The 15,188-nt window shown below is 45.2% G+C and overlaps 1 protein-coding gene across 1 annotated transcript; it reads right to left on the bottom strand.

The window, feature by feature from the left end:
• Window positions 1–1,069: 1,069 nt before the first annotated feature.
• Window positions 1,070–13,408, bottom strand: LOC310897721 (solute carrier family 22 member 2-like). Its single transcript, XM_083831611.1, has 11 exons — window positions 12,913–13,408; window positions 10,740–10,843; window positions 9,493–9,647; window positions 7,167–7,335; window positions 6,108–6,222; window positions 5,562–5,671; window positions 5,230–5,444; window positions 4,690–4,798; window positions 3,505–3,617; window positions 2,326–2,425; window positions 1,070–2,024 (listed from the first exon to the last, which is right to left on the bottom strand). The coding sequence occupies exons 1-11, from the start codon at window positions 13,321–13,323 to the stop codon at window positions 1,958–1,960; spliced, it is 1,668 nt and encodes a 555-aa protein (XP_083687737.1). The 5' UTR covers window positions 13,324–13,408; the 3' UTR covers window positions 1,070–1,957.
• Window positions 13,409–15,188: the final 1,780 nt, after the last annotated feature.

Genomic DNA, 15,188 nt, shown 5'->3' with positions numbered 1-15,188 from the left:
CTTGTGGAAGTCTCCATTTATTCAACCCAGTATTTGTTTTACTTGACTTCTTGACCCTTCCTCCCCTACCCCCCTCATCCCGCCCCACCCCCCTTGTTCTTTCTGCACAAAGTTTTCATCGGGTTTCAAAGTGACGTACTATAATAAAAACAGATGTTCTGCCAGCTTTCTTCTGGCAAAGAGCTAAGTCATCACAAAATGACAGCAGGGGAGCAGCTCCACGGGACACACACAATTGCATCCCCACGGGCCTTCTTGCCAGTCTCAGGACCAGATTGTTCCTCACTGACCCCAAAGCAAACATTGGTTTTGCAACAGCTCAGCCTAAAGTCATCTGGGGGCCCTGCTTAGCTGGACAACATGCTGCCCTGCTGCCTTCAAGGCCCTCACAGCAAGGCTGAACATTAACTGCTGCTTGGGCCGGGAAGCGATCCCAGGGCAACTGCACACTGCCCGTGGGAGCCCAGCAACACTTTGCTCAGCTGGGGGCTCTCTCCCTGATCATTAAGTGACAGAAATATCTCGTGCAACACATGCAACATCCTCACTGGCTTCCAGTTTTTCCCAACAGTGCTAGGGACCAGCAAGACAAACAGCAAAGGGGAGCCACGGTACTTCATGCCCCTTCTCCTCTGCAGCCACAGGACTGTTAGGGTTGCTCAGTGGTATGGAAAAGAAAAGGCAGAACATGAACAGGAAAGACGGGCAGGGGATACACTACTGCCACTGACAGCAGAGAGGAACAGGAGGCACAGAAACAGGCAGACCCCAATTCTGGGGCAACTGCAAATCGTGAGAGGTGCTGGACAGGCCCTAGCAGATCTAACTTTGCCCCTAATGCTCCCCGTGGCACAGGATCACTGGCCAAATCCCAGCTCAGAAGCCCTGCCCTAAGCCTGAGCCCCACTCACTCCAAACAGAGATACAGCTCTGTGCTGGCAGAGGCCAACCCTAATAAATTAGGTGGAGCAAGACACTGTCAGGCCCTGGTCTCCCTGACAGCTGTATTGTTCCCCACCCCACACCCCCAGCTGGACTCAACAGAATATTATTAATAAAGTTCCACATGTCTGCGTGCACACATTTATAATGACATGAAGATTTAAGAAAACAGCATCATACCAAAAAGTATAGAACCTATGGAGATATTAACAAGACAAGAAAATGTAGTGGCTACACTGAGTAACGAGAAAAGACTCCTAGTTCTTCACAAGGGCAATAGCCTTCCTTCCATGCACCCTCTTCATGCCCATGCCCATCCTTGTAAGCTTGGGGATAGCCAGTAAAATCCCCAGTCAGGGCAGCTGTACAGTCATGTGGGCGTGCATGAACACCATAACACATATGGGATAACAAAAAAGGTCTGTGCAAAGTTGTTGCCTGTTGTAACAAGATTATGTGAGATCTGTAGTCACCTCAGTGCCATGACAGAGGTAATGGTAACATAACTCTTATGCTGTCCCTGTATAAGGCAAAACAAAGTCAGATTTCATGGGGGACTCACGAAGATCTTTAAGGAACCCTCCATCCTCAAATTAAGATCTGCTCCCATGTTTAAGTCCACACATCTTGTGTGAACATTTTAACAGCCTTAAAACATTAGTATTGTAGCATACAGAGAGTAAAGCAGCTATGCAGTCATACGGACAACCTGATCAGAAAACAATGTAAGCAAAGGATAGACAGTCCAAAAAAAAAGGAGGGATGAGTGAGCAACCCCAGCACTGGAGGCTTTCAAGCTGCTCTTGGACAGGGTGCTAGATAATCTCATCTAGGCTCCCCTCTGTCATGAAAGGTGGGACCTGATGATCTTTCAAGATCACTTCGAGAACACAGCCTGTGTTGTTCTGTGATTCTATGTAGAAAAGAAAAGGAGGCAAGACAAAAGGGTATTCATTCCAATTTGCTTTTCCATGCCAGTGCCCTAAAGCAGACTGCCCAGAAGGTTGCACCATCTTCAGTCACGTGCTACTTCTGATGTCTGGACGTGGAGATAGATCTTTTTGTCCTTTGGAGCACTTTGCCTGCAAGAACAGAAAGATATAAGCAGCTAACCAGGAATTAATGCTTTCAGCAAGCACCTGACTTCAAATTCCTCATTTGCTCTGCCTCTTCCCCAGAGAAGACAAGCAGTTATTCTTCAGATGTGGAGAAGAGTGGCAAAAGAGTCCAAAATCAGTCTAGTCTTAGTCTGGGAATTAGCAAGCAACTTCATGGAAGCATAGGAGGCAACCAAGTAACCCCTGTGCTTCCCCGAGGAGCTCTAGCTGGGGATCTTGTACAATTTCAAGTGAAAGTTGCCAAGAGTTCACCACCATAACTCACCTGTGAAAATTTTCAACATCTTCAACTGTCTCAGGCAAAACTCTTCCTTTAGTTTCAGGCAGAAGCAACACCAATCCACCCGCAATTAAACCAAGAACAGCTTCAAATCAAAGATGCACAAAGAGCTTGTTAGAATATACTAATTTCTAGCACTCACCTCACTTTCCGCTGCCTGGCACAAAGGACTAATAAACAGCATTTTATATTGTTCTTTAGAGAAGATGTACTCATCAAGGCATGATATACAAGACCAGCATGCCATCTTCGGAGGACCTGGCAGCCAAGCAGACATGGTAATGAACCAGGTTCAGTTGTGAGTTATGCACTGACCTAGGGCACTGAAAACTGGACAGACAGCTGTAAAAAGGGAAGAACCCTTTTTAGGCTGAGCGTAAGCCAGAAAATTGATGCTATTCACATCACTAGATTTAGAAAATATATAAACATCAGCTCCTGCTCGATGTGTTTCATTTCTCTACTGCTAATTTCATTCACCCACTTTGCACGTTTGGTGTCTCTATTTTGAGCCTACTAAGCACCCTCCTAAACGTGCTATCAGTTAAAAACTGCATACTGCCATTCAATACATTTTTCTATAAATAGCATGCTGATCAAAGGTTCAGAGAAGTGTTGCAGACCTCGACCTGAAAGTTCAGGCCAATAGTCTGCAAACATTCATCTTGCATTTATTTACCAATCTCCTTCCAAATAGATGGAGAACAGACAGTTAACAGACTGATGGAAAAGCTGCAGCATAGCAGCCATGTTTGCTCCCCATTAAAAAATGAATTATGGGAAGTTCTAGTTTTTGGCTCCAGGACTGAGAAAATACACCTCACAGAAGAGCAGTAATTTGTCAGATTTGAACCCATCAAAACAAAACCCCACTTAGTCTCATTAAAACGTTAGAACATTGCTCAGCTTTTCACCATCTGTCAAATCTGTATTCACCTCCAGGTTCTCTTAAAATGCAAGGAACAATAATGAGAGCAAAGGAGACACGAATGCACAGACAAGTTCCAGGCTGTTACCAACTAAAGGTTGCAGCACATACGGATGGGGAAGGTGTTTCTGCTGAACTTGGAGCAAAATGCCTCAGCTGCTTTTCCCTCCCTCTGCAAGCTGGACCCCACTGCTGCCCCCCACGAGCAGGTGGCAAGGAGGTAAGGCAGCACTTACTGAAGACCACCAGAGGCAGCTCGTGCCGGATTTCCACCAGTCTGTAGACAATAAACGGGACGACGATTCCACCAACATCGCACAAGGCAGAGCAGACCATCACCCCGAGATTCCTGGTTCGACAGCAAAGGGATCAGGTTAGCAAGCACTGCAGGTGGAAGAGGACAGACCACGACTGCCTCTGCACAGAGCATGCAGCTCTGCAAACCACTAAACATCAAGATACTTTGCAAATTAATTTTTAGTATCTGAAGTATCTAGTTTTCTATTGGGGGGCACATCCAAAAGTTGTTTAGACCTAAACATCTGAAGAATAAAAAGCATAGCAAATAGGAACAGGAGAATATACCTGCATTTTCACGCAGGTGTGAGCAAATTCCCAAGGTTAAACATAAAAGAGAATCATGCCCAAATTATCCGAGGAGAGTCTCCAGATACAGTAAAAAGAAAATCATTGCTTCAGTATCTCTTGGGAGACTTAGTACAAGAGGTATCAAATGATGCTTCTGTTTGTTACATGCCATTAATAAAATCTCAAAATTTATCTTCCGTTATGTTGATTACCGATAGAGAAATAAGATTTTCATATGTCGTGTAACTTCATATAATCAGTTTCCAGTGAAAAAAGGACATGTAAAAATCATCTGTTCAGTACAGACATCTTCCCTGCGTGCAATGTTCTATGGTCACAGGTAAAAAGGAAACTTTGAAGAATTAGCATCTAAGCTTTAGTTACCTGCAGTTGATATATCTACATCTGAGCTATGCACCCTGCAGCCCACTTACAAGCAAGGAAAATTCCAGTCCTCAGGTCAAGGGCTTGGGTGAATGTACATTCTCCATAGCAACAGCCACTCTGGACAGATCCCTTTCAATGTTATTTTGATTCAAATGAGATACAAATATAAGCACTACATGGGACTTCAGATCCCCCATCCAACCTGCTTGTCCCCACTTTTACCTTTATTTTATCCACACGAGTTTCCACCTGCCTTGAAGCACATTTTTTTTCTTCATCAGCTTACCTTTTAAAGTACCTTACTTGTACTCCCTCCTGCTTTATGATCAGCACTACCTGTGCAGTTCTGAAGCATTTGAGGATTACTTCATTTAGCATAACACAAAATACACGTTGGCTTCAACATTCCCTGGCCAAATGGCCCACTGGGAGAAGGATGCACCTACCTGATGTATGTTGGATATAGTTCAGTGTTTACAAAGCAAACCATTTCAAAAGCCATTGTGATTCCCATTCTCCCAAGGCAAGCAGCAATCAATTTTAGCCAATGTATGTCTGCAGAGAAAATTCATTCAATGCATTTAACTTATCCAAGTGATTTAGGATTCACTTGACACATCAGTGCTATTTTAGCTGGACCTCTGATCCCATATCACAATGTTTTTAAGGGGCCTCCTTTCACTTGTGTAAATCGGGAAATGGAAAGTCAGCACTGCATGAGCTGTGGCACAGGAAAGCTTTGAAAGCAGCAGAGGAGACCCAGGTGCTTTGAGATTTATTATTAGCAGTGCTACAAAACTGTCTCATTTCACTTCTGCAGAGCGAGGAGCACCACTAAAAATGAGGAGGCAGCACCCAGTGGTGGACGTACTTTTTGCAGCCTTTCAGGGCTGGAACACATGGAAGGGGAGGGAGAGGCAGGTGCTGTCCCCAGGAGGCGACGCTGGGATGGGAAGCCACCACATGGCCTCACCCAGGTGACTTACCCGCTGGGATCAGTGCTGTGACAAGGCAGGCAGCCCCAGCCACCATGTTTGCTGCAGCCCAGGGGTAACGCCGCCCAACACGGTCAATGGTGACGATGATGATGAAGGCAGCTGGGAACTCAACGAGAGCAGAATAGAGGAAATCCAAGTAGATGTTCCCACCAGCTAGTCCCATGTGCATGATGAGCCCCTGGTAGAGGACGGAGCTTGTGAACCTAGGCAGAGGAGAGTGTTCCAGCTTTGTTAGTCAGTCAGAAAGACTGCAGCCTGCGTCCTGCTGGAGCATTCTCAACCAGAGCTTCAAAAACAACTCACCAACATTATCTTCTTACCAGTTGTACATTAAAATGAATGTGTTTTTTCTCATCTGTGGTGTCCTGACAAGGTCAATTAGCGAAGGACTCTGCTTTCCGCCCTCATCATCATCTTCAAATTTAGTATCCTGCGGAAGAGCCAGCATGGTGTTCATAGGAGCTGAATGCTCCCTGCTCTCCTAGGAAAGTGCCTGGGACATGTCCTGACACTACAACCATTCACAGCAGGCAACAGTCCCAGGAGGGTGTGCTGGTCCCCTCTTCCCATGCAGCAGGCCGTGTCTGGGCAGGGCTCCCTCAGCCTCCCCCCAAGGTTTTCTATGGGTCCATGCTTTCAAACATTTTCCATCTTATTTCCACAGAAAAACTCAGTTTCCTGCTTAATCAGTGTTAAGACAGTTGTGCCATCTCACTTCCACCATTAGTGTAATAGAACTTACCACCTCCCTCACTGCAGGGCCAGGTTTTCCAATATTCAAAGTACAATGAACTTCTACTGGAAGGAACAGATGGAAGGGACCATCATGGTGCTTGCTTACATGCATAAGCATTCCCTGAACTTACCTCAAAATGGGAAGGGATCTTTTTCCGATTTTTTTTAGCTATATCGTTGACAATTTTCTTAGCTTCGTCATTTTTTCCTTGAGATATCAGCCACCTGGGAGACTCCGGGAGGAACCTACAATGTAAGTGAGTGGATGCTATTACACCAAAACATAAAGGTACCCATAGCATTCTCACAAATGGAGACTGTGGGGAAAATATTTTGGTTGATTAGATAGAGTTGGTTTCCTCCCAGCCAGGAAAAACAGTATATCCCACTGTTGAAATAGGAAGAGGAGCAGTTGTCGCCGTGTCTTTGATCAGAGATGTGGTTACTAAAGAGAAATTGGGACAGGGCTTTAAGTGAGAGTAGTGCCAAAATTTTATTCAGCCTGTTGACAGCAAACTGGCACCTTCTAGGGGGCCATGGTCCAGCTGTGCCATCACATGATAAGTAAAAATGAGCAAGCTAAAACACACTCCAAAAAAAAAAAAAACAGGAATAGGAAAACAACAAGTCTTTTCCTACTAAGCCTAATAACTCAACCCTGACAACCTATAACCAAAATACTCAAAAACTGAAAAATATTACTCAAAAGTTAGGAGAGATCCAAAATAAAGATGGACCCATGTTCCTTCCTTCGGTTGGACCACAAAAACTGTTTTTTCTTAAAAAAAAAAAAATGCAAATAACATGTTACAAATATGTAGGCATTCAACAACTTCTTTCAGTATAGGATCTTTATTACCATATTTTCAGTATAGGATCTACTTAATTGTCAAGGCATTTCTTTTCCTTTACGGAAAGTTTATCATACCAGGCCATTCTCCTCCAGTGCATTTCACATTGCCCTTTCTTTTTAAACAGAAACCAGGTGTAGCACACAGGGTAAGACGCAACGAAGCGGCAGTTGCTGAGGGGTCCTATTTCCCACCCCTTGTTGCCGTGTGCCTCCTCTTTGCATTAGGAGACACACACATCCAAAAAGCAGTGCCAAATCTCACTCGATACCAATTCCTGGGAGCTGAGAGAATCTGCTTTTTGGGTCGTGGGCAGAGGCGCACGGAAAGCAGTCTTACCAGTGGAGGAGCAGGAAGAAGCAGCTGGGCAGGGTGACCGTGAGCTGCAGCCACCGCCAGTGAGGGATCGCATAAGCAATGGCGTCGAACACCAGGAGCCCAACGGAGAAGGCCGTCTGGTAGAGAATCCCCACCGTCCTCCTGTACTGCGGCCCGACGACTTCGGTCACTGAAAACAGACAGGGACTGACAGCTCTGCCACCACGCAGAGCAGGGGTGGCTTGCTCAGCAGCGTCCACAGAAAACAAAAGCTTCTCCAAGACCTTGAAGACACCCTGAAGAAGGCCTCTTGTTAATCCTGGGCTTCCTGGCATGAAACCTCAGGATAAAAATACCCCAGTGCTTGCAGAGGAAGGTTTGCTTTGCTGCCAGACTACCAGAAAACACTGCTCCTACGCTCACGCTGACCTGAGGCATCCAAGTATTGTCCTCTGGCATGGAAATCTCTGAATAACTCACACAGTCCTCAAAACGTACAGAGGGATTTTGTTGCAAAAGCCGGGGCTAACCTGCATAATGCCTCCAAACCCAATAATGAAGCAGAATGTTTTGTTTCCCAAGTGCACCTTTTCAGCCTCCAAGCACACAAATGTTTGTGCACAGGATGGCATAGAGCTTCCCCATCAGGATGGCTTCATCGCCCTTCTGTGCTTTGCAACCACACGTCACCAGGTAGGTTGAGTCTTGCTAATGCAGAGCTAAGAGTAATTATTCCAGCAGACAGGCATAAACATACTCATTTTTGCATCCAGTCATGTCATTTCAAGAAAGCAAACAAATTAGAGAAAGAACAAAGCAGTTATTCGGCAACTCAAGGAAGCCCTTGGTTTGGGGATGATGGATTAGCTAATTCTGCTTGGCCAAATGATGAGCAGAGACAAGAACAATTCCTCAGGCTCTGTAAAACTGAGCCATAAGCAACTGCAGGGTAGACAAATATCAAATATCCCAGGAGAGCATGACAAGGAGGCTGCTCTGCCCTTGTACCCTTCTGTGGGCACTCAGAATGAGGCTCCTTTAGGGAGGGGAGACAAGTTCAAATGGGCTTTGGGGTTGATTCTACATGCCTTCTCTCATGAGAGAATTTCAAGGAGAAACCAGAAGCAACAAGGTGTAATTGAGGGAGAAAATATCAAGATGGGGCACGTAGTCATCCTGAAAGGGATTTTACGCTCTAAAATGGCGTGAAGTTCCCCAGAGGTGATGAAGGTTTTATTTGTGCCAGGAAAGTATTTAAGATGACAGGTGAGTATCTAGAACACACACGGGAAGAAACAACCACATCTTGGCAGAGGATGGTCCAGCCTGTGGGCTAGATGTTATTATTTCAAACATCCAGATAACTGCATTAGCACAACGTCTCTGCTAAAAGAATTCACAGATGTTTTGGGTGTTGACATTTACACTTTAGCTACAGTTAACTGAATCACTTGGAGATAGCTAGTAGAGTCACTAGCCATGATAATCCAGATAAGTCTCAACTGGCCAGCTTTTACAATATTTAATCTGCTGCTTCAGTGATTGCTTGGTGTGGATTTATGTATTTTTGTTTGTTTTGTAGTTTTATTTTGACATGAGCCTGAACTCCACAACAGAGAAGCTCCAGGCAGCTCCATCATGCATTGGGTGACATTGGTAGTAGGGCGATGGTTGAACCAGATGATCCTGAAGGTCTCTTCCAACCCTAATGATTCTGTGATTCTGTGCTGGGAGGAACACCAGCACCGCTTGGCTCTGACCATTGCTTTGAAATCCCCCGGTTTGGCTTCACTCAACCAAGTGCATAGATATCCAAACAGCTCATCTTTTCCTCAGCAAGTACATGCTGTTCTTCAGTTATTTTTAGGCTGTAAAGCCTTTTTGCCCTTTAATGTTCTTTGTGTCATAACAACGTCTCCAGACTTCCCTACCCTCCTGCCTACTTCTTCAATGTCCTCTTCTGTCCTCACCCTGTGGGCGACTGGGCTGCAGAGGGGTGGCTGCTGGCAGCTCTGGGGCCAACTTCTTCCCTAGCCAGCACTCGCAGGAAGCAGGGTCTGGTCTGCAACAGGGAGCTGACCCACGGGGAAAACTCTACCTGGAGGTGACAGCCTTCATGTACCACCACTCGCTTGGTCTTTGAAGGTTACTGTCGTATGGGAGAACCAACACTGTTTTAAAGAATAGCAAGAAGACAAAGGGAAATCACACCTGTGATGTCAGCTTGCATATATGATTTCAAAAAGCCATGACAGGTGTTTTTTAAAAGGCTTTTCTTTTTTCTTTTTTTTTTTTTTTCCTTCATCTTTTGCAGCCCATCTAGCTCCTGGAGAAGGTCCAAACTCACCTAGGATGTAGCCCGCAGTCCAGCAGCCCTTGCTGACCAGCCCTTGCAAGAAGCGGAAAATCACTATCCACAGGTAGGAGGGCACAAAGACCAGGAGGATGCCACAGACCACATTTGCAAGAAATGTACTTAAGAGGCAAAATTTACGGCCAAACCTGGATTGGAAGATATTACATATACAGCAAAACACTAGTCATGAGAACAGACATAAAATACAAGCTTTGTGCATTTTTGAAAAAAAAAAAAAGATCAAACACTTCGCTATGCAACGGCTAGGCACATACCAACTTTTATTTTTAGGCCATTACTCACTTATTTGCTTTTTGATTCCCTGAAAAGTTACTGTGCCAATTGTTCTGCAATTCCACAAAAGCTTTCAGGCTTCTCAGAGGAAGAGAAGTTTCCCAAATGAGAGCAGCAACAGTCCCATATTCACAGATGTTTGGGTTGTGGGTGTTTTCTCTGAATTTCAGAACAGTTTATTGGTCTGTTATATATAATAGTGTGAAAAATAAGCACAGATTTACGATTCTGATTTGTATGCACCAGGGTAGCAGATTTATATGCCAGGAACTTGATCCCAAAAATTGAGCGTACAGACCTTGCTGTGAGTGGGCTGCATTTCACAGCTGGAGACACACACATCCTCCTCTACTAAGAGTCTCCAGGCAGGAGGGGAACAAGGGAGAAAAAAAGGATTTTCAAATATTACCGTTTGCTTCTTAACCCCAGCTGCCTGGACAAGGACAACTCTGCTGGTTCTGAAGGGGCTGTTAAAGATGCCAGAACCCAGGGATTTCCAAACCAGCTGTACCCATCTGGCGACCTCTGTGTCTACTATATCAAAGTCTCTCAAATGGAAGCACGATGTTTCCAAGCTGTAGCCCCACTGAGGATGACAGATGAAGCGATAGCTCCAAATCAGCATCTCCTGGCTTCTGTTAACATGCCCAGGACTCCCATATGGCACAGCAGGGAGGTCTGGGGGCACCATCCTGGAAGAGCTTGCAAACTCTGCAGGACTCACAGAGCAGGAGAGATCTGTGCGAACTACCAGGGACGATTTGTTCGCCTAAGACAAAGTACTTGCTTCTGATAACGTGACTCAACACCCAGTGGTCGACCTTACTTTGAGAAGAGAACAACAGGTGATACCAGTTGCACAACCTTTTTCTGCCTTTACCTAAGGTTAGCTGCTGAACCCTGATAAGGGAGGCCAGAGGGTTTTGCTGCTGTCCCGCACATACCTGTCTGCTATGTAGCCAATGTTTATGGAGCCAATAAAAAAGCCAGCGTTCACAGATGACTGAAAGAGGTCTAACTTCCAGGAGTCCTCGCACACCAGGTTAAACTGAAAGAACGACTACAGTTAGAAGCAAGACAGTGAAATCAGGAGGTTGCTCACATTCACAAGTCTCCTTTGCTTCATTTAAAGATTTAAACTTGTTTCTGGATTGATGCTGATTTCATCAGCACCCAGGAACCCTACTGACTTAAGTTTCAACACTGAAAACAAGATCAAGCCCTTGGGCAATTCCCTGGTATTTACCTAGTCATGGTTCATCTCTCAATACTGAAAAGAATGTAACTAAGTTATTGCCAAGTTGATCAAATATCAAGTTAAACAAATCAGCATGGATTTGTTGATCACTCTGGGCATTTTAAACAGATTTTTAGGGGCTGATGGTTAACACTTACAAGCAGTTCCAGTTGCCTCATACCCTTATGTGGCATAGCAGCCCCTGGGTGAGCACTAAGGGGGAAGGCTTCACAAAAAGTATTGTAGGTGCCTGCAGAAGCCTGCCTTGTCCCACTTCCCGTGGAGCACCAGCAGCACTGCTCCAGAGGAACATGGGATGATGTACACCACATCCGTCCCCAAGGCCACGGCATTCTCGTTATGCTCTGGCCTTTTGCTCACCTAAACCCCCCTACAGGCTAACATGTCTAGAGATCAGGCATTCTGCATCCAGGGACAAGCTTTACCACATGGTTAGCCATGAATATTCACCATCTAACCTTCCCAGCCTACCGGTAGCTGGGTTTATTTAACAGGATGCATTTTCAATCAATATGTACTTCTTCCTGATACTCTGTGAGGGTGCCTGTGAGGATATTCTTCCATGTGGGGGTATTTTATTTTATTTTTTCCTTTGAGGAAAGTAACATGGTTTGCTCCGTGCTTTCTTCTTCCTTGCTTAGCTGCCAGGCAAGGGAGAACACGGGCTGATAGCCTTAAAGGAAGCTCTCAGACAGAAACAAGATACATTGCCAAAATGAACCCAGAGGCGTGCGACATCTGCCAGCTATCCTGTGAAGGAAGTGACCCAAGGGCCTGGCCCTGCACCACCTTCGGAAGAAAAAGGAAGACAACTTTCACTGAGCACGACTGTACAAATCCAGTCAGGCTGCAAGTTCTTCGGTGTCGGACAGTCTCAAAAGATGACAGAGGCCATCTGGAGCAGAGACTTTGCTCAAACCTTTTGCTGTGAAGATATTGAGGTGCTGCTTTGGAGGCTGATCAGGACTTTCCACAACAGAATCCATCTGAAAAGATTTGGTTGCTTATCTCCACACCTTAATGTCGTGCAGTCCATACTTTGTGGAAAGAAATATCCCTACATTACACCCTCCGTTAAGGGCTACAAATACGGCATTTACTAGAACACATAATTTACCTGCTCTTACGTTTGTTAGAAAGTTCCAACAAATTTAGATAGCAGAAGTCATTTTTTTTCCCTAAGATGAAATCAAGTTCGCCATCCCAGATTTTTATTTTTATTTTTTAATAGGTTAAAGCGCCTAAAAACCTAAAGCACTCTAAACAGCTTAAATACCATTTTCACATTTGTTCTGAGAACACAAAACAGCCATTAGCTTTTCTGTGGTTTATTCCAGAATTAAACTGTTTACTTGTGGGAGGCAGTTACTTTTCCCCACCCAGTCAATCATTTAATCATATTTGAAACAAACTAAGATTTGTTTGTTTTAAACGAAGGAAGTCAAAACCTTCAAATCTGTGCGGATATCGCAGAAAGCATGTGTGGTTTCTGAAAGGCACCAGCCCAGACAGCCGGTTTTGTTTGGAGCATTACAGGTTCTTGATTTCTAACACACTGTTTACACACTTCCACCAATAGGACTTCTCATGCAATGGGAGTTTCATTCCAGACTGGACTTTACCTAGGGATTTATTTGCTCCACAGCTGGAGATATAAACCTCCTGAGCAGACCAAGGCAACACTTCACAGCAAGGACAGAGCGAAAACTATTTGCAAAGCATTCAGAATAAGTTCACAGATGGTGACGATCCCCTCTTACAGGTAATTGCAATTTAATACAACATAGGCTACATCAACCATCTCCCACACCGTAACAGAATCCTTAATAACACAAGGTAAGAGGGACATAGGTTTTTACCTCGGTGACAAGCGAGGTCCCTGGGTAGTCGTAGAGCCACCCGTCCTGGCATGGGCTGAGGGGGACGGAGCTCCGGTTGCCTGCGAGGCTGCCCAGGGGGTCGGTGCAGCTGAGGCCCGTCGCGTTCCAGTCCACGTCGTACCTCCTGCAGCGGCTGCCGAAAGCGGCCCCGTGGCCGCCCCACTCGGGCACGGTGTGGTTCAGCTGCTCCGCCAGGCTCCAGCCGCAGCGCCGGCTCAGCTCCGCCACGCCAGGGCTGAAGCAGCGGTGCTCGGGGGTGAACCCGAAGAAGACGACACCCACGTAAATGGGAGTGAAGGTAGCGGAAAGCAAAGACAGGACGAAAAAGGTTTGCTTTTGGAACCTGTTAAATTCACCGATCTGCTCCAAAATATCATCAAATGTTGGCATTTTGGCATCAAAACCACCTCAAAACTTCATCTGTCCTCTCTGCAGCACTGATATTCAGTTGGCAGCAAAGCTATTTAAGTAACGAAAACATTTGACCAAAAGTCAAGACTAACTCCATAAATTATTAAACGACATGTTGCAAGCTTTATTTTTTAAGGTTTCATTTGAAATCAGACCTTAATTCACCCAGGCAGAATTTGCATTTAACCCCTAATCAGACCATGTTTTTCTCCCCCAAAACAGCTAAATAAATACAATACTCTGACTGTTACATTGTGTTGATTTGTTGTGTTTTTTGTTGTTTTTTTTTTTAGTTTTAAATTAGCCATTACTAGTTGTTTCAGTCTTCATTGAAGATTTCCTCCTAATACTGCGAAAAAAGCAAGTGTAGGCAGCTGTTCTGGCAGAGGGGTAGAAAGAGAACCAGTTCCTCCCCAGCCCAGCAAGCCCACAGAAGCCACCCACAGACCACCAGAAAAACTATGGCCTAGGCAGCTGTGAGGACAGCTCTGTGGCGCAGCACTCCCTGCACACCTCCTCTTGCCAGGCAGAACCACTGAAGCAAGGAACAAGACCTCCACTCCTGCAGTGACCTAAAGCAGCACTACCCCAAGCCCAGCACCCCGCGGCCACCAGCCCACAGTGGACTTTCACCCCCCCAGCTGCGGTGCTTCAGTGTGGAGCCAGAGCTGGGACAAGTGTGCAGCACCCACCATGCTCACAGCAGGAGGTAGTCATGCTCACAGGGGCAGTCAGTGAGGCCAAGGAAACAAATTGAAGCCTGCCTGGAAAGTGGGTGTAGTTGAACGCTATTAGACCCTTCCTTAAAAGAGACAGCCCAGAAAATCTCACACTGCTTCTTTCCTAGCAGCTCTGTTTACAGTTGGTAGTGATGTGCACTTGTTCCACATTAAAAAAAAAAATAGATCCAGACTGGTATCTTTCCCCCTTTCTGATCTCTCTTCCTTCACAGTGCAGTCAGGAGTCAAGCAGCACTTGACGTGTAAGCAGAGTCACAGTAACACAGAGCCCTGCGCCAGCAGGGGAGATGCTCCCCTTAGGGAGTATTGCTGTCGACCAGCAGAGTTCAGCATCTAACCCAGAGTCATCACTGCCTTAGACTTGTATGTTATGAAAATGGCAGGACCAGAGGAGTACACTTTCCTCTTTATGAATGAAAAGCATATTTTGCTGGAAAAATAGCTCGGGGAAGCTAGTCATGCATACAGCAATGAACATGAGATTTAGTTTACTTACAAATGCTTAGATAAAAAGTGGGCAACAGCCTCAAGACTAAACAGTTATTGCTGTCAGCTACGTGTTATTAGAAAACATCATTGATACACTACCTGGGGATGCTTATCAAGCAGTACCTGTTCTACATAGGTTTTATTATGCACAGTAAACATGAAGCAACCATTTGGTTGTCATATACCGAGTCATTTCATGCAGCAGTTTACAGACTGAACAACTGTAAAATGCAAGCCTTAAAGACTTGGGGAAGGGAAGCAATATTAGTCAATATCCATTCAGGGAACTCTTCCAACAGTAATTGGCAGTATTAAAAAATACACTTTGGGAAGCCTTATTCCCCCAGAGTATACTAATGCCAACTATGAAAAAGGCTGCTTTTGTTTTAACAATGATGAGATGCAGCTTTAGCCAAACTGTTTTGAGACTTCACCGGGAACAATGCAAGAAGAAAAATAATTTTGTGTCTAAGAAAAACGGTACTGGGGAGTACCTATATATATATATATACACACACACTGATCTTTATGATCAAACATTTTGAGTGATGTGATTATTAGCTATGACAAACAACAGAAAAGGATATCACCAAGCTGATGACCAGTATTAGCCCA

The sequence above is a fragment of the Anser anser genome (assembly GCF_964211835.1).
Source record: "Anser anser genome assembly, chromosome: 3".
Classification (NCBI taxonomy): Eukaryota; Metazoa; Chordata; class Aves; order Anseriformes; family Anatidae; genus Anser; species Anser anser.
The sequence above is the reverse complement of the archived record's forward strand: the minus strand, read 5'-3'. Positions and strand labels throughout refer to the sequence as shown.